This window comes from Neovison vison, chromosome 13 (assembly GCF_020171115.1).
Source record: "Neovison vison isolate M4711 chromosome 13, ASM_NN_V1, whole genome shotgun sequence".
NCBI lineage: Eukaryota > Metazoa > Chordata > Mammalia > Carnivora > Mustelidae > Neogale > Neogale vison.
Window position 1 is genome coordinate 106,032,258 of NC_058103.1, and position 18,467 is coordinate 106,050,724.

General features: G+C 40.0%; 1 protein-coding gene across 5 annotated transcripts in view; it reads left to right on the forward strand.

The window, feature by feature from the left end:
• Positions 1-18,467, forward strand: part of TRIP4 (thyroid hormone receptor interactor 4) — an 89,607-nt gene that overhangs the window by 38,958 nt on the left and 32,182 nt on the right. For all 5 annotated transcript variants that reach the window (XM_044232447.1, XM_044232450.1, XM_044232446.1 and 2 more), the window contains exons 4-9: positions 1,100-1,312; positions 3,575-3,653; positions 5,809-5,938; positions 8,898-9,113; positions 14,793-14,919; positions 17,665-17,852. In XM_044232447.1, the coding sequence (XP_044088382.1) occupies positions 1,100-1,312; positions 3,575-3,653; positions 5,809-5,938; positions 8,898-9,113; positions 14,793-14,919; positions 17,665-17,852 (953 nt within the window). The remainder of the gene's footprint in view (positions 1-1,099; positions 1,313-3,574; positions 3,654-5,808; positions 5,939-8,897; positions 9,114-14,792; positions 14,920-17,664; positions 17,853-18,467) is intronic.

The window sequence follows — 18,467 nt, forward strand, 5'->3', positions numbered from 1 at the left end:
GTAGGTAGCAGTGTATACTCCCCAACAGTGTATGAAAGCTTTAATTGTTCTTCCTGTATCCTTGCCAGCATTTTCTATTTTCTGTCTTTTTCAATTTAGCCATTCTGGTTGGTATTGCAGTTTGGTTTTTATTTTACATTACCATGATGAGTAGCAAAGTCATTAAGCATCTTTTCATGTATCTTGTGACCAGTTGGATATTTTCTTTTATGAAGTTCCTGTTTAGATCTTTTGCCCATTTTTCTATTGTGTCATCTTTTTCTTATGGAGCTAATTTTTTTCTTATTTTTTTTTAAGATTTATTTATTTAGAGAGAGAGCAAGTAAGGATATGAGCAGGGGAAGGGGCCGAGGGAAAGGGGAGAGAGAGAATCTCAAGAAGACTTCGTGCTGTGCAGTGAGCCCAGCTCGGGGCTCCCATCTCACTTACTGAGATCATGACCTAAGCTGAAATCAAAAGTCGGATGCTTAACCAGCTGAGCCACCCACATACCCCTTTCTTGATTTTTCTTATTTTATTTTATTTTTTTTAAGATTTTATTTATTTATGTATTTGACAGAGAGGGGAAGATCACAAGTAGGCAGAGAGGCAGGCAGTGGTAGGGGGAGCAGATTCCCTGCTGAGCAGAGAGACTGATGCAGGACTCCATCCCAGGACCCTGAGATCATGACCTGAGCTGAAAGTAGAGGCTTAACCCACTGAGCCACCCAGGTGCTTGATTTTTCTTATTTTATTGATCATATTTAAAGATATTTGAGTATTATCTATTTTGAAGGGCAGTTTTTGTTTCTTATGATCTCTACTTTAGCTATGCTTAAATATACCACATAAATAGCTTTTACTGCTACAGTTGCTTTCCACCAGCTATAATAGAGGGTTGAAAGCTACTGGCAGAAAAGGCAAGGCATATCACCTAGTTTTTCTAGAATCTAACCTTTCTTCAGACCCTTGATGATAACCCTTAATTTGTATTTCTCCCATTCCTTTCCTTCTGTCATGGTTCCTAGGCAGTGTATAAGTTGTCATTGAACTGAACTGAGGTTTTTCTCTTCTTACCATTAATTATTTGATGTTATTTCTGATATCTTTGTACAACTAGGCACAAGAGAATAGCAACTCCTTAAAGAAGAAGACAAAGTTTGTCAGTTTATACACAAAAGAGGGACAGGACAGGCTTGCAGTCCTGATCCCTGGTCGCCATCCATGTGATTGCCTGGGCCAGAAGCATAAGCTGATCAATAACTGTCTGATCTGTGGGCGCATCGTCTGTGAACAGGAGGGCTCTGGCCCCTGCTTTTTCTGTGGTACCCTGGTAAATTGTTTTTTTATATTTTATTTTATTGTCCTTTGGTTGAATATGTAGGGACATTCACACCCCTAGTAATTTCTCTTTTTCTTAGGAAATTTTTTCCCTCCAATGTTCAGTAAACTCTAGTAGCAGGAACTTAATTAGTCAAAAACCCAAGGTTATGTCTTAGTACTGAGGCCTATTAGTGAGAAGAGTTTTGAGTATATACATTGTTGACTCCAAGTCTTGTACTATAAAATAATTCTCAGGTTATTATAGCTTCTGTTTCCAGAATACCTCCTTTTCACCTTCATTGTCTGAGAGAATGACCTCAAGAATGTAGTAGTAACTATCTTACAAAAACCCTAATGCGTTTGTCTAGAAAACTTATTCCGCCAGTTGATCAGGCTGGCAGAAGCAGTCGCTTTAGATATCAGTGATGACATCCATTTTATATTGCTTTGTTTTTTCTTCTCTGATGGGTCCTTTAATTGTTCAGTATACTCAAAAAATAAGCTGATAGTGAATCGCCTAAAAATTGTAGTGTCTTTCATCAAAAATATTCATAAAACAAAAATTCATAAAACAGCAGTAAATATCTTCTTATATGGGGTTTTCTCTAGAGAAATGCCCTATAGCTGCTGCAGAAACTTCGTGTGCAACTGAGGCAACTTACAGCCAATTTCAATGTTTTCCGCTAGATCCCTTGCGTCCTTCAATTCAAGACATGGAGCAATGTAAAGCAAATTGGCCTTGAAGTCTTGCAGCTTTATAAATTCAGTATGAAATTGTTTTTAGTTTTGTTTAGTTTTGTTTTGTTTTATAAAGATTTTTATTTATTTATTTGACAGAGAGAGAGATCACAAGTAGGCAAAGAGGCAGGCAGAGAGAGAGGGAGGAGGAAGCAGGCTTCCCACTGAGCAGAGAGCCTGATGCGGGGCTCGATCCCAGGACCCCGGGATCATGACCTGAGCTGAAGGCAGAGGCTTTAACCCACTGAGCCACCCAGGCTCCCCAGTTTTGTTTTGTTTTTAAAGATTTTATTTATTTATTTGACAGACAGAGATCACAACTAGGCAGAGAGGCAGGCAGAGAGAGAGAGGAAGAGAAGCAGGCTCCCCGCTGAGCAGAAAGCCCGATGTGGGGTCGGTCCCAGGACCCTGAGATCATGACCTGAGCCAGAGGCAGAGGCTTAACCCACTGAGCCACCCAGGTGCCCCTGAAATTGTTTTTAAATAACTCCTTTTTTGCCTCCCTTCTTATCGTTGCAGTGATTTTATAATAAACAGAACTTTTTCTTTGCTTAATATATTCATTATTTTTTAAGTAGGTAATATTCAAAGACAAAGAAATGAAATATATATATTATAAAAGTGTAAAAATTAGACTAGTTTTCATTGGTAGCACTGTAATTTGCTTTTTCTGGTTCTTTCTTTCTTTCTTTTTTTTTTTTTTAAAAAGATTTTATTTATTTATTAGACAGAGAGAGATACAGCCAGAGAGGGAACACAAGCAAGGGGAGTGGGAGAGGGAGAAGCAGGCTTCCCTCCAAGCAGGGAGCCCGCCCAATGCAGCGTTCAATCCCAGGACTCTGGGATGGTGACCTGAGCTGAAGGCACGCTTAACAACTGAGCCACCCACCCAGGCGCCTATTTCTGGTTCTTTCTAATAAGACATCTACTTATCTTCTTTCATAAGACTTGGATTTTATGATTAGAACTGGAAGTCTTTTAAAAAAAAGTCTTACGGGGCGCCTGGGTGGCTCAGTGGGTTAAGCCTCTGCCTTTGGCTCAGGTCATGATCTCAGGGTCCTGGGATCGAGTCCAGCATCGGGCTCTCTGCTTGGCGGGGAGCCTGCTTCTCCCTCTCTCTCTGCCTGCCTCTCTGCCTACTTGTGATCTCTCTCTCTGTCAAATAAATAAATAAAATCTTTAAAAAAAAAAAAAAAGTCTTACATGTTTTTTCCCAACATTCTCAGTGATAGCAAATCTTTGTCCTTTGAAAGTAGGTAAGATTTTTTTTTTTCATTTTTAAACAAATCATTCAGGGGCACTTCCAGTGAGGTAAGTTTTTTCTGTTGTTCATAAAAGAAGGGAGAAGTGGAAAGAGACAAGGGCAAACTCATTTGGATATGTATATTTCTGGTGTGTTTGGATAACAAAACCAGCAACAGTCTCATTATTTTATTGCCATATCTAATGTGTAATTTGAGATTACATTTTAGGATATCAAGCAAACAAAATTAATGTAACTAGGATCATGTGTCTTGTTCTTACTACTTTATAGGTATGTACTCGTGAAGAACAGGATATTTTACAGCGTGACTCTAATAAGAGCCAGAAACTGCTGAAGAAGTTAATGTCAGGTAGGCAGCAATCTTTCCATTGGATCATGGTGGTGGTGGATACATTTTGTTGTATCTGATTGTTTTTCTTTCTTTTTTTTTCTTTTAAAGATTTTATTTATTTATTTGACAGAGATCACAAGTAGGCAGAGAGGCAGGCAGAGAGAGAGAGAGGAGGAAGCAGGCTCCCCACTGAGCAGAGAGTCCAATGCGGAACTCGATCCCAGGACCCTGAGATCATGACCTGAGCCGAAGGCAGCGGCTTAATCCACTGAGCCACCCAGGTGCCCTAATATGATCATTTTTGACACTTAAAATGTATTTGCCACATTACCTTGCCAAAATATACCAATCTGTAACTGTATAGTGACTAAAACCTGTCACTATTGAATTTTTTTTTTTTTTTTTTACTATTGAATTTTTTTAATGTTTTTTGTGTTTGTTTTTTTTTTAAAGATTTTATTTTTTTGAGAGAGAGAGCTCAAGTGAGTCCACAAGTAGGCAGAATGGCAGGCAGAGGGAGAGGGAGAAGCAGGCTCCCGCTGAGCCGGGAATTTTGATATTTCAAATATTTTTATCTCTATACTTAAAATTTTTTTTCTTGAAGGAGTACCTAGGTGGCTCGGATAGATGGGTGTCCGCTTCGGCTCGAGTCATGATCTCTGGGTTCTGGGATGGAGCCCCATGTTGGGCTCCTGGCTCAGCTGGGAGCCTGCTTCTCCCTCTCCCTCTGCCTCTCCCCCTGCTTGTGCTCTCTATGTCTCTCTCAAATGAATAAATAGAAGTATTTTTTATCTATACAAAAATAATTTAATGTTAGAAAAATTTTCTTTCAGAAAGTGGTCAATTTTCTGTTTCTAGAATTGCTGCTCTTCTCTTCAATCTCCTGTTGAATTTGTAAGTGTTCGGAATGGTTTGATAGCTATCTAACTGAACTCCTGCGACCTGATGTCATCTCAGTCTGCTACTCCCTTGCCATCTTGACTCCTCTCCTAAATAAAATCTTTTTAAAAAAATTTTTATTAAAGAAGTTGAGTATGTCTCCATACCTTTTCAGTTAGGATTGCTTTAAGTCATTATTATAAGTAAAGATAGTTCTAAGTGTTTTTCTTATATTCAGAACTCAAGAATCTCTCTCTAACCTTAAAAGAGAGTTTTTTTTGTTTTTGTTTTTGTTTTTTTAAAAGAGTTTTGACAAGACTTTGAACAGTCCTGGAGTTTGAATAAAGAGAAAGGCCAACCTTTATATAGCCTCATTTTCCTAACACATCTTAGGTCTTGGTTTTATCATAATTGATGGCTCTCTTTTCTGGGATATATAGACTTTTGGTTTGCTGTCACACAGGAGATGACACATGGGCCAAGGAATAAATTTGGGCTCATTAGACCTAAGTTTATTTTTTATTTTTTATTTTTTTTAAGATTTTATTTATTTATCAGAGAGAGAGGGGAGAGAGCGAGCACAGGCAGACAGAATGGCAGGCAGAGGCAGAGGGAGAAGCAGGCTCCCCGCCGAGCAAGGAGCCCGATGTGGGACTCGATCCCAGGACGCTGGGATCATGACCTGAGCCGAAGGCAGCTGCTTAACCAACTGAGCCACCCAGGCGTCCCAGACCTAAGTTTAAATTTTGTTTCCATCTTCTAATTTCTACCTGAGTGACTCAACAAGTTTATTATTGTCTCTGAACTTCAGTTTCTTTTTCTGTAAACATAATATAAATTGTCTTACACAGTTATTGGGAGAATTAAATAATGTAATATATTAAGTGGCTTAGGACCGGATGAGTTTTCAGCATTCATTTCTATCCCTTTCCTGCAATTTCTACTCTTGCCTTCCATTATTCAGTTTTTAGTTTTGCTATGTGAAAGTATGTTTAAAGATTATAGTCAGCTTTTCATTTATAATGCATTTTTATATTGTGTAACAGTTTGGTACCCTTAGTGATCCAAACTTCAGAAAGAGATCCTGTTATATACTGAGAACTGATTCGGTGTCAAGCCATGCTTGATGCTTGGTAAGTAAAGCTTGGCCTGTGTATTTGTTTTTCATTGCAGTTAAGACTGTCAGCCATCTGGAGCAGAGCCAGATCTTCTGATTCTTTGTTCTTTGCTGCCCAGTGATACAACTAATTTATATTATAGGCTGACACCGTTTGGTTTCCTTATTGAATTTCAGGGACGGAGAATTCTGGAAAAGTGGACATCTCTACCAAGGACCTTCTTCCTCATCAAGAATTACGAATTAAGTCTGGTCTGGAGAAGGCTATTAAGCACAAAGACAAACTGTTAGAATTTGACAGAACTAGGTATGATATGGTTTGAATAACAAATCCTAAGCAATAGACTGGTCTATAAATCCTGGCCATTAGAACATTTATTCTGCCACTTGGTACCTTTCTGGGGTGGAGTATGAAAGATTCACAGTAAAAGAAGAGTTCTGCTGCATAACATGGCCTACATCTTTTTTTTTTTTTTTTTAAAGATTTTATTTATTTATTGGAGAGAGAGACAGTGAGAAAGAGCATGAGCGAGGAGAAGGTCAGAGGGAGAAGCAGACTCCCCATAGAGCTGGGAGCCTGATGCGGGACTCGATCCCGGGACTCCGGGATCATGACCTGAGCCGAAGGCAGTCGTCCAACCAGCTGAGCCACCCAGGCGTCCCTGGCCTACATCTTGTTTTTGAATTCATGTTTGAATGAATTAGGCTCCCACCAAGAGGATCTTACCCTGTAACATTATTTTTAATTTTTGGCAGATGCTGGTATACCCCCAGAAAGTTGATTTGGGTTGACAGAATTCCCCAGTTGTTCCATTTGTAGCCAGTTGGCATATGTTAGAGTGCTTACCCTGTGTAGTCTGCTGTAAGAAATTGCCTCTGGAAGAGTGTGGGTAGTGGCATATCATGGAAAGGCATGATTTACCCTTCCTTCCCTTTGATGCTTAATTTGTTTTCTGACTTAATGATCACTATATTAAAATGTCCCTAAATTGGCTTTTACACTCCTACACGTTTGTCATTTAGCCCATCAACTTTTTTTTTTTTTTAATTTTATTTATTTATTTTGACAGAGAGAGATCACAAGCAGGCAGAGAGAGAGAGAAGGAAGCAGGCTCCCAGCCGAGCAGAGAGCCCGAGGCGGGGCTCGATCCCAGGACCCTGGGATCATGACCTGAGCTGAAGGCAGCAGCTTAACCCACTGAGCCACCAACTTTTGTTTAGGAGACAGTTTCATTGATTTGTTAATTCTGTTTTTTATTTCTTACATGTTTTTCTTCTTTTGAACAAAATATGTATTCAGAGCCAGTGGTAAAATTGTTTAAATTGGACTTATACACTCATTTTTCAAATGGCTGTGTAGGAATCTGTCAGGGTCCTTGGAGAACCCTGAATCTTTTACTTATTGTACTTAACCTGGATGTCTATTCTGGGCATTATAATCCTTTACTTAGACACGCTTCCTCCTTCCAAACCATTTGCTGTAAATCTGAGATATATCTTGGAAAGCTATTTCTTAAGTAAGCCCATCACGAAGGTTTTTTTTGTTTGTTTTTTTCAAGATTTTATTTATTTATTTGACAGAGAGAGATCACAGGTAGGCCGAGAGGCGGAGTGCGGGGTGGTGGCCAACCAGGCTCCCTGCTGAGCAGAGAGCCTGGTGCTGAACTGATCCAGGGCCCTGATATCATGACCTGCACCAAACAGAGGCTCAACCCACTGAGCCAGTCAGGTGCCCTCATCGCAAAGGTTTTTAACTCATATTTACTTTTAATCCTTTAAATATCACTTCTGGGGGTGCCTGGGTGGCTCGGGGGGTTAAAGCCTCTGCCTTCAGCTCGGGTCATGATCTCAGGGTCCTGGGATCAAGCCCCGCATGGGTCTCTCTGCTCGGCGGGGAGCCTGCTTCCTCTTCTCACTCTCTCTGCCGTCCTCTCTGTCTACTTGTGATCTCTGTCAAATAAATAAATAAAATCTTTAAAAAAAATGTTTAAAAAATAAATAAATATCACTTCTGTCCCTACTCAATAAAATTTTATCATTAGAAATAGAATTGGCAATGGAGTACGTTTCTGGGTAAATGGAAACTAGAAAGGGGTCTCTCCCTGCTAATGCCCCCTTTTCTCATGTGTTCCAGGGTACCAGTTTCATTATTTAGGTTTACATGTAGGACCAGTTTTCTCCTGAGCCCTCTGAAACCTCCCCGTCTCAGTCTACTTTAAAACTTGTAGAATTTCAGCTGTGTCCTGAAAAATTGAAATCTATATATGAATCTAAATTCAGTATTTCCCTATGCCTGTGTATATCACAGGCATCACTGTGTGTGTTATATCACTTTGTATATTATGCACAAAGTCAGTTGTGACTGGATTTGTTCATTTTGAGTAGTCACTTAACTTCTTTGAGCCCCAGGCTCATTATCTATAGAAGGAGAGGGTTGGGTCATCAAAATTCCTTCTAGTTCTCAGTTTCTTTGTCAGTATGATCTTAGGAATAGGCCCGAGGCCATATCTTAGAATTTGACCAGTGTTTTAGTGTTTTAGTGAGGGACTGGAGGTAGGTTTTGGGGGGCAAGGGGTAGAAACTGGCTTATAGTAGTAGAGTGGTAGGATGTCCTAAGAGTAAACAATGATGGGGCACCTGGGTGGCTCAGTGGATTAAAGGTCCTGCCTTCAGCTTAGGTCATGATCCCAGGGTACTGGGATGGAGCACCGCATCGAGCTCTCTGCTCAATGGGGAGTCTGCTTCCCCCCCCCCTCTGCCTACTTATGATCTCTGTCTGTCAAATAAATAAATAAAATCTTTAAAAAAAAAAAAAAAAAGAGTAAGCCATAGGACTTAAATAGTCCAGGATAGCACTCCTTAGTTTCTAAGGGAAAGGACAGCAGTTGGGCCTAGCAAGAATAGACAAGGTCCCAGTAAAAGGGTCTAGGATATTGAGTAAGCTGCTGAGACATGAATTCAGATGTAGCAAAACCTGGTGGAAGCTCAGTTATGGCTGGACCAGTTTAAAAAAAAAAAAAATGGCAGAAGGATAATGGGTTATATGCTGTGTCTTTTTCTGCCTGAGAGTGAGATTAGTTTCAAGAGCTGAGCTGAGACTGCAATGGGGATAAGATATATGTAGAAGCTGGGAACCAAGCAGAGCTTGACCTGATTTTGGAACTTTTTTGGGCATCTATATTTGAGGTAATAATCTCAGGATATCAAGTCCCTGTTTTATCAACAGGTGACCCAGTTGACATGTGTTCTGTTTTTTACCTCCTTAGCATTCGAAGGACCCAAGTCATTGATGATGAGTCAGATTACTTTGCCAGTGATTCTAACCAGTGGTTGTCTAAAATTGAGCGGGAGACTCTCCAGAAGCGAGAGGAAGAGCTGAGAGAATTTCGACATATGTCTCGGCTCTCTAAGAAAGTCACCATTGACTTTGCAGGCAGGAAGATCGTGGAGGATGAAAATCCACTAGCAGAGTATCACAGCAGGTAAGTGGGCAGCACCAGAAAGGGTTTGGGAGGGGGCAGTTTGACTGTAGATGACTTTCCCCCTGACATGGATCTGTTATTTGTTTATTTTATTTTATTTTTAAAAAAATTTTATTTATTTGAGAGAAGAGAGAGAGCGAGTGTGAGCAAGGGCAGGGATGGAAGGAGAGGGAGAAACAGACTCCCCTACTGAGCAGGGAGCCTGACATGGGGCTCAGTTCCAGGACCCTGGGATCATGACCTGAACCGAAGGTAGATGCTTAAATGACTGAGCCACCCAGGCACCTCTATTTTTGTTGATTTTAAAAATAATATATTCATTTGCAGGGCACCTGGGTTGCTCAGTGGGTTAAAGCCTCTGCCTTCGGCTCAGGTCATGATCTCAGGGTCCTGGGATCGAGCCCCGCATCGGGCTCTCTGCTCAGCAGGGAGCCTGCTTCCCTCTCTCTCTCTGCCTGCCTCTCTGCCTACTTGTGATCGCTCTCCGTCAAATAAATAAATAAATCTTTAAAAATACTTATGTATTCATTTGGAATCATTATAAGAGTAGCTAAGACTGGGGCTCCTGGGTGGCCCACGGGGTTAGGGCCTCTGCCTTCCCTTGAGGACTTGGTCCCAGGGTTCTGGGATCGAGCCCTGCACTGGGCTCTCTGCTCAGCAGGGAGCCTGGTTCCCCACCCGCTCTCTCTCTGCCTGCCTTTCTGCCTACTTGTGATCTCTCTCTCTCTCATAAATAAATAAAATCTTCAAAAAAAAAAAAAGAGTAGCTAAGACAATTTTGAAAATGAACAGTGAGGGGAATTTGTCTTCTAGAAAATTGCTGTAGTTTGATAAACTTTTTGAAACAATGAGGTACAGTTTGGGCATGGAGAAGATCAATGAAATGTAAAGGAATCCAGAAACAATCTTGAATTATGTGTGCTTGTGTCCACACATGTATAAATTAGTAATTGAAACAGCGTTTCTCCTTTCTTAAAAAAAAAAAAGATTTATTCATTAGAGAGAGTGCACGCATGTGCACAAGTCAGGGTAGGGGCAGAGGGACAGGAAGAGGGAGAGAATCTCAAGCAAATTCCCTGCTGAACACAGAGCCTGACATGGGGCTCCATCCCACCACCCTGAGATCATGACCAAAACCAAAATCAAGAGTCGGATGCTTAACTGACTGAGCCACCTGGGTGCCCCTGAACCAGGTAGCATTTCTAAATAGTAAGAAAAGGGTTAAATATATATGATGGGATGATTGGGCACCGACTTGGAAAAAATCTACATTAGCTCTGTACCTCAAACCATACTGCGATAATAAGTTTGACTAAACAGTTAATTGTAGAAGAGATAAAAATATTAGAAAGAGGGACGCCTGGGTGGCGCAGTTGGTTGGACGACTGCCTTCGGCTCAGGGCTTGATCCTGGAGTCCCGGGATCGAGTCCCACATCGGGCTCCCAGCTCCATGGGGAGTCTGCTTCGCTCTCTGACCTTCTCCTCGCTCATGCTCTCTCTCACACTCTCTCTCTCTCAAATAAATAAATAAAATCTTAAAAAAAAAAAAAAATATTAGAAAGAAATAAAGAGAGGCAGAGGGAGAGGGAAAAACAGACTTGCCCTGAGCAGGGAGCCCTACCTGGGGCTCAATCCCAGAACCCTGAGATCATGACCTGAGCTGAAGGCAGCCACTTAACCAACTGAGCGACCCAGGTGCTCATAAATAAATTAAAAAAGTAAATAAATTAAGAAAGCTTAATAAAGTAAAAAAATTCTACCAAACTGAGAGAATATTGTAAAAATATTTAAGTTAAAAGAGAGGAATATCTATATAAAGACTTCCTGCAAATTAGAAGAAATATAGAAAACAATCCATTAGAAAAATGAGCAAAGGTTAAGGACGATTTACAGGTGAAGCAAATAGCCTATAGACATTTAAAAAAAAAAAATGCTCAACTAGGGGCGCCTGCGTGGCTCAGTTGTTAAGTGTCTGCCTTCGGCTCGGGTCATGATCCTGAGGTCCTGGAATGGAGCCCCGCATCTGGCTCCCTGCTCCACGGGAGGCCTGCTTTTCCATCTCCCACTCCCCCTGCTTGTGTTCCTTCTCTCGCTTTCTCTCTCTGTCAAATAAATAAATTTTTTTTTAAAAAAAAGAAGAAAAATAGAAAATGCTCAACTAGTTAAAAGGGAAATGCAAATTTAAAAACATAATACCTCATTAAATTGGCTGAAATAAAAAATACATATATATATAAAATATTGCATAATCTGTGAATGTAGGAAAATCGAGATGCTCTTTTACTGTGGATGGGACTATTAAAATGGTACAGCCTCAATGCCAAGAGTGAACCCTAATGTAAAGTATGGATTTTGGGTGATAATGATGTGTCAGTGTGGGCTGCTTAATTTTAACAAATGTACCACTTAAGTGAGGAATGGTTGATCATGGGGAAAACTATGGATTTATGGCGGCAAAGAGTGTATGAGAAATGTGTAAACCTTCTGTTCAGTTTTCCTATGAACTTAAAACTGCTCTAAAAAATAAAGTTTCATGAAAAAATTTCCATCATGGCCAATCTCAAGTTACCAACATGAAGTTACTGAATGTGGAGTTCAGAGATACGATATTGGCTCAAGCATAGCACTGAAAAGAAAGGATCTCACTCTCTGCTTTCTCTTTTGCAAATGGCATAGGTGTCTGTCTTCCTTCCCTCCTTCCTTCTCTTCCTTGCCTCTCTTTCCCTTGCCCCCTCTTTCTCTTTCTTTCTTTGTGCTTCCCCACTGTCTCTCTCAAACACACACACAAGCAGATATTGGTAAACACAATAATGCTTGCCACAAGGTCTAATCCTTGGCCTTCTTTTTAAGATCTGGAAAATCCATTATAGAAGTTCCTAAGCAAAGGTTATTTTCTCCATAAAAGAAATTCTACCACTAACTTCAAAATAATTATTCGTTCTCACCAATTAAATACTTGATACGTAGATAAAAAGAAAAAAATTATTTTGGGGTGATGGGTTTAAGAATTTTTAACTTTTTCCCATTAACTTTTATTTTCCAGTTATGAATTCCCTTTATAATAATAAAATTATTTTTATGTTCAATGAAAAGTGGCACAGCCTTTTAGAAGTGAAATTGGACAGTATCTCAAATTGTATCTTATATTATGCATACTTATTGACCTGTCAGTTATAACCTGATAGCAAGATGCTAATTTCCTGGGCGCCTGGGTGGCTCAGAGGGTTAAGTCTCTGCCTTTGGCTCAGGTCATGTTCTCAGGGTCTTGGGATCGAGCCCCACATCGGGCTCTCTGCTCAGCAGGGAGCCTGCTTCCTCCTCTCTCTCTGCCTGCCTCTCTGCCTGCTTGTGATCTCTCTCTGTCAAATAAATAAATAAAATATTTAAAAAAAAAAGATGCTAATTTCCTCATCCCTTTCTCAACATTTAAAAAAAATATTTGCCCTCTGACACATGAAAAATGGTATTTATTTCATCAGAATTTTAATTCACATTTCTTTGCTTTGGTTGTATGCTAGTAATTCTGAACATTCTAAAAAAGTGTTGATTAGCTATTTGTATTACTTCTTTTTTTAAAATTTGTGTTACTTCTTTTATAGATTCTAGAGTTGTAGATATACTTCCCATTTGTTATATCTCAAATCTATTCCCTTCCTTCAGATCACACTGTCTCCCTACTTCTTATTTTATTTAGACTCACCTAGTCCCTCAAAAATTCTTATTTTTCGGGGCACCTGGGTGGCTCAGTGGGTTAAGCCGCTGCCTTCGGCTCAGGTCATGATCTCAGGGTCCTGGGATCGAGTCCCGCATCGGGCTCTCTGCTCAGCAGGGAGCCTGCTTCCCTCTCTCTCTCTGCCTGCCTCTCTGTCTACTTGTGATTTCTCTCTGTCAAATAAATAAAATAAAATCTTTAAAAAAAAAAATTCTTATTTTTCAGGGGAGCCTGGGTGGCTCAGTGGGTTAAAGCCTCTGCCTTCAGCTCAGGTCATGATCCCAGGGTCCTGGGATCAAGCCCCGCATCAGGCTCTCTGCTCAGCAGGGAGCCTGCTTCCTCCTCTCTCTCTGCCTGCCTCTCTGCCTACTTGTGATCTCTGTCTGTCAAATAAATGAATAAAATCTTTTAAAAAATGCTTTAAAAAATTCTTATTTTTCTTTTTTTTTTGCTTCATGCCTATGTCTCTGCTTTTTCCTTGGTTTGGAAATTTCTCCCCCAATGTTTGCTTTTGAAATACCTGCCTATTTGGTACAAGTGGGATGATAATAGCAATAATTGCAATAACTGTATCATAGTATAATAGCTACATCCTTCCATGTTTTTGTTCATCGTCTTCATAGCTGTTTTAAACCTGCCGTTTAGATTCAGAGCTTCTTGAAGGCAAGAACCATGTCCTCCACACCTCTTTTCTTCTTAAGTAGGTTCCATGCTGGTCTCAATGTGGGGCTGGAACACATGACTCTGAGGACCATGAGGTTAACACCTGAGCTGAGATCAAGAATCCAATGCTTAACTGACAGAGCTGCCCAGGCGCCCCTCCTGGATATCCAAGTTGCCTTGGATATCCGAGGTTCCTAACAAATAATTGTATTTAATTGACCTTTCCTACTGGTAAAAGCTTTTCATTATGTTGTGCCTCACAATTATCATTATCCACAAATATTTCTAAAGCATCTGGCAAGAACATGGAGTACAGCAGCAAGTAACATAGAGATATCAAGAAGAATAAGTTACGGTTCCTGCAGGACCTATGATCTATTACTAACCAGTAAGATTAGTTCTACCGTCTTTTTTTTTTTTTTAAGACTTTAATTTATTAATTTGGCAGACAGAGATCACAAGTAGGCAGAGAGAGAGAGGAGGAAGCAGGCTCCCTGCTAAGCAGAGACCCCCATGCAGGGCTCTATCCCCGCTGAGCGGAGAGCCCCATGCAGGGTTGGATCCAAGGACCCCGAGACCATGACCTGAGCCGAAGGCAGAGGCTTAACACATTGAGCCACCCAGGCATCCCAGTTCTACAGTCTTTAAATGAATAATGATCACATTCTTTTGTGAGTTTAGAGCCAAAATAAATAACAAACATCATAGGCACAGGATAACATGGTATGTATTCCGTGACTGTTTATGAGACTGACCTGCTGCCTACTGCACTAAGGAGGCAGGTTCCGTGACTGTTCAATTAGTAGGTGTTAATAGGACTTCAGAAAAAGGAGTAAGAACTTTTGTGCTGGGCCAGTAGAGTGCCTCATTAGAACTTCTGGGCCTCGAAGCAAGGATAGAATCCAGATCAGCATGGAGAAGTAGACAGGGACTTCTGAGTGGGCAGAGGAGTAATTGAATGTGTTGAGTAAATAGGTTGCTATTGAATACTCTTCTGTGGGTCAGATTATTTCTATGCATGTTTTCTTATCTTGGCATTTTTAGTGATCTTGTTATGCACATGAATGATTGTAGTATGCCCTACCTATTTTCTTAATGTTCTGGAACTTCTACTAACTCATATTCCTTAGGGTTCTTGGAGTGAAGAGAAGGAAGTTGGTGGTGGGGATAGGGAAGATCATCCATGGACCCCTCTTTGAATTTCAAATTTTATCATTGTTGAAGGATTTTATGTTGTGGTAAGTAAGGATATTCTGAGCAAAGAATATTACCAATTATTGCATCCTTTGGTTTGTTATCACAGACTAGATGAGACAATACAGGCAATTGCCAATGGAACCTTGAATCAACCATTGACCAAACTGAATAGATCTTCTGATGAGCCTTTGGGAGTTCTGGTGAATCCCAACCTCTACCAGTCCCCTCCCCAGGTTAGTGATCCTTTTTTCTAGATGGTAATGAGAGAAGTTTGGGCCCTGATATTTCTCCTTCAAGTGTGCCTGTTTCATAGGCTTTAGATACTAATTTGCTCTTTGAACACACCCACCAACCTTATTTTCTGATCCCAGTTTTTCCAATTTTTTCAGCACTTCTAACAAGTTGACCTGTATTACCTTCCTAGTATTTTCCAAGAGAGGGTTTTTAAAAGTAACATATTTAGACAATAACCCCATGGTCCTTTTGTTAATATTCTTTCTCTGCCTTTTATGGAATATGGGTAATCCCATGGAATGGTATTTTAAATTAAAATGTTTATTGTTGTCATTCACTTTTTCCATCATATATTGAGCATCTGCTATGTGCAAGCGTAGTAGTAAGTGATAAACCGACTGTTACACTGCTTCTATCCTCAAGAAACTAATAGATTAGTAGGGGAAAAGATTACATAGCAGCTCTAATACTAACAGAAATTTAAATAAAGTATGGTGGAAACCCAGGGGAGGGAAACAGTACTTCCAGTTGAGAATAAAAGAGGCTTTTATAGGGAAGCTATAATTTGAATTCCTTAAAAATAGTTGCATATGTTAATTGTACTTCAATTAAAAAAGATAATTGCAATGACAGACACATGTGCATAGAGTAGAACTTCAAGAAAGAGTTCATAAATGCACTAGAGGAGTCACCAAAGAAATAGTGTTTGAGAGAAGACTTAAAGGATGAATAACAATTTCCAATGAGATGAATCTAAGGAGGAAATTCCAGGTAGAAGGTACAGCATGTACCAAAGGCTCAGCAGCTTAGGAGCATTGTAGATTTGTTAGAACCAGAAGTAATTAAGTATAAAAGTTAAGATGAAAAAAAAAAAAGATGGAATAGTAGGTGTATTAGTTTCCTAGGGCAACTATAACAAAGTATCACAATTAGTTGGGTTAAAACAGCAGAAATTTATTTTCTCACAGTTCCATAACCAAAACCAAGGTGTTGGCAGGGCCACACATTTCCTCCAAATGCTTCCTTGCCTCTTTAAGCTTCTGGTGGCCCTGAGTGTCCCTTGGTTTGTAGCTGCATCATTCTGATGTCTGCCTTCATTTTCACATGGCCTTATTCCTTGTATGTTTTTGTCTCTAAATGTTCTGGGCCTCGAAGCAAGGATAGAATCCAGATCAGCATGGAGAAGTAGACAGGGACTTCTGAGTGGGCAGAGGAGTAATTGAATGTGTTGAGTAAATAGGTTGCTATTGAATACTCTTCTGTGGGTCAGATTATTTCTATGCTTATTTCTTTCTTATTTCAACTTGTTAGAAGTGCTGAAAAAATTGGAAAAACTGGGGTCAGAAAATAAGGTTGGTGGGTGTGTTCAAAGAGCAAATTAGTATCTAATTTTTTTAAAATTTATTTGACAGAGAGAGAGAACACAAGTAGGCAGAGCAGCAGGCAGAGGGAGAGGGAGAAGCAGGCTCTCTGCTCAGAGAGCCCGATGTGGGGCTCAAACCCATGACTCAGGTCCTGAGCCGAAGGCAGCCGCTTAACTGACTGAGCCACCCAGGCGGCCTTGTTCTTCCATTTTATAAAGGCACCAGTCATTGGATTTGGGGTTGAACCTAACCTAGCATGACCGTATCTTAATTTAATTGCATCTGCAAAGACTGTTCCCAAATAAGGTCACTTTTACAGGTTCTGGATAGACATAAGTGTTAGGGGACATACTACTCAACCCAGTACAGTAGACATCATCTTACCATAAAAGCCTTTATGTCTCATGCTGAGGAGTCTGGTTTTATTCCATAGATTTTAGCAGAAGATTAGCATGACTTCCGTGCCTATATAGAGAACAGATTGGAGAGAGGAGTAATACCAGAAGCAAGGAAATTCCTAAGAAGGTTATTGCAGTAGTGCAGTGGGGAGATAATGAGGAGCCAGGTTAATGTTATAACACTGGTAGGGCAGCAGATGAGGAGACCAGTTACTAGGGTCTATAACAGTATTATAGAAATATAAGAGATTAATTTAGGAAAGTGGCTGTGGGAATAGAGAAACTGGTAATATAAACTAGAACTGTAGTAGAACTAGAACAGAGAATGTGGGCCTCAAAATTGTTCAAACACCAACATGTTTATGAAACCACTTATTTGTCCCATAAAGGAAGAGTCTTTCCTGGGTATTCGCAGTTAAGGTCTTCTATCCCTGTGTAATATTTACTCTATTCTGCTTTAGATTTTGGATAGCTATTTATGTGTTTGTCTTCTACTAGGATTATAAGTTCCTTGAAAGAAAGAACTGTATCTTTTTTATACTTTATGTGCTTTACATAGTCAAGTATTAATAAATGTTTATTTTATTAAGATACGATGCAGTTGATTAGAATCATAAAACTTTATTACAGAAAGATTATTAGAGATTAACTTAGTCTAACACCCACATTTTACAGTTGAGAAAACTAAAACTGTTAAAAGTTAAGTGATTGTTTGGAATCTCTAAACTACTATTCTAGTTTTTTCCCCCCAATAAATTATTCAAATAATCCAAAAGCTAAGAAATCTAAACTAACTCCAGATTTTATCATCTTAAAACCTACTACCTTTTTTGGCTTTGTTTCAAATAAATATGGTATAAACTTTAAGAAAACTGTGCCCAGTATGATTTCTTCATTATAAGCATTCATCTCATTTTGTATATCTACCCCATGTTCTTTCCTTGTCAGACAAAACTGTATGTTTGGTTTCTTTTTTGTGTAGTGGATAGACCAGACAGGTGCAGCCTCACAGAAGAAAGCTTTCCATTCAGCAGGATCAGAACTAGAATTCAACTCTTATCGGCACCAGCTGCGAATCCAGGACCAAGATTTTCAGGAAGGCTTTGATGGTGGCTGGTGCCTCTCTATGCATCAGCCTTGGGCCTCTCTGCTTGTCAGAGGGATCAAAAGGTAAGGATAGAAATGAATCTTGGCAGTGGAAGATTTTATAGTGACATAAACTTGATTTAGAATTATGAATTAGGGAGGTAGCTGGGTGGCTCAGTTGGTCAAGCATCTGACTCTTGATTTTGGTTCAGGTCATGATCTCAGGGTTTTGAGATGGAGCCTTGAGGTGGGCTCTATCCTGGACATGGAGCCTGCTTAAGATTCTCTATCCTTGGGCGCCTGGGTGGCTCAGTGGGTTAAGCCGCTGCCTTCGGCTCAGGTCATGATCTCAGGGTCCTGGGATCGAGTCCCGCATCGGGCTCTCTGCTCAGCAGGGGGCCTGCTTCCCTTCCTCTCTATCTGCCTGCTTCTCTGCCTACTTGTGATCTCTGTCTGTCAAATAAATAAATTAAGAAAAAAAATCTAAAAAAAAAAAAAAAAAGATTCTCTATCCTTCTCCCCCTCACCCCCGCCCAACCTCTCTGTTTCTCTCTTAAAAAAAAAAGTGGATTAGAATTCATTTTCCCCAATTTAGTGATTATTTATAATACTCTTCACATAGAACTTTCAGCAATATATTCATGTAATTGATTTGGTAGTAGTGTTTTTGCTGAATAGCTTAAAAAAACTGAAGTTAGA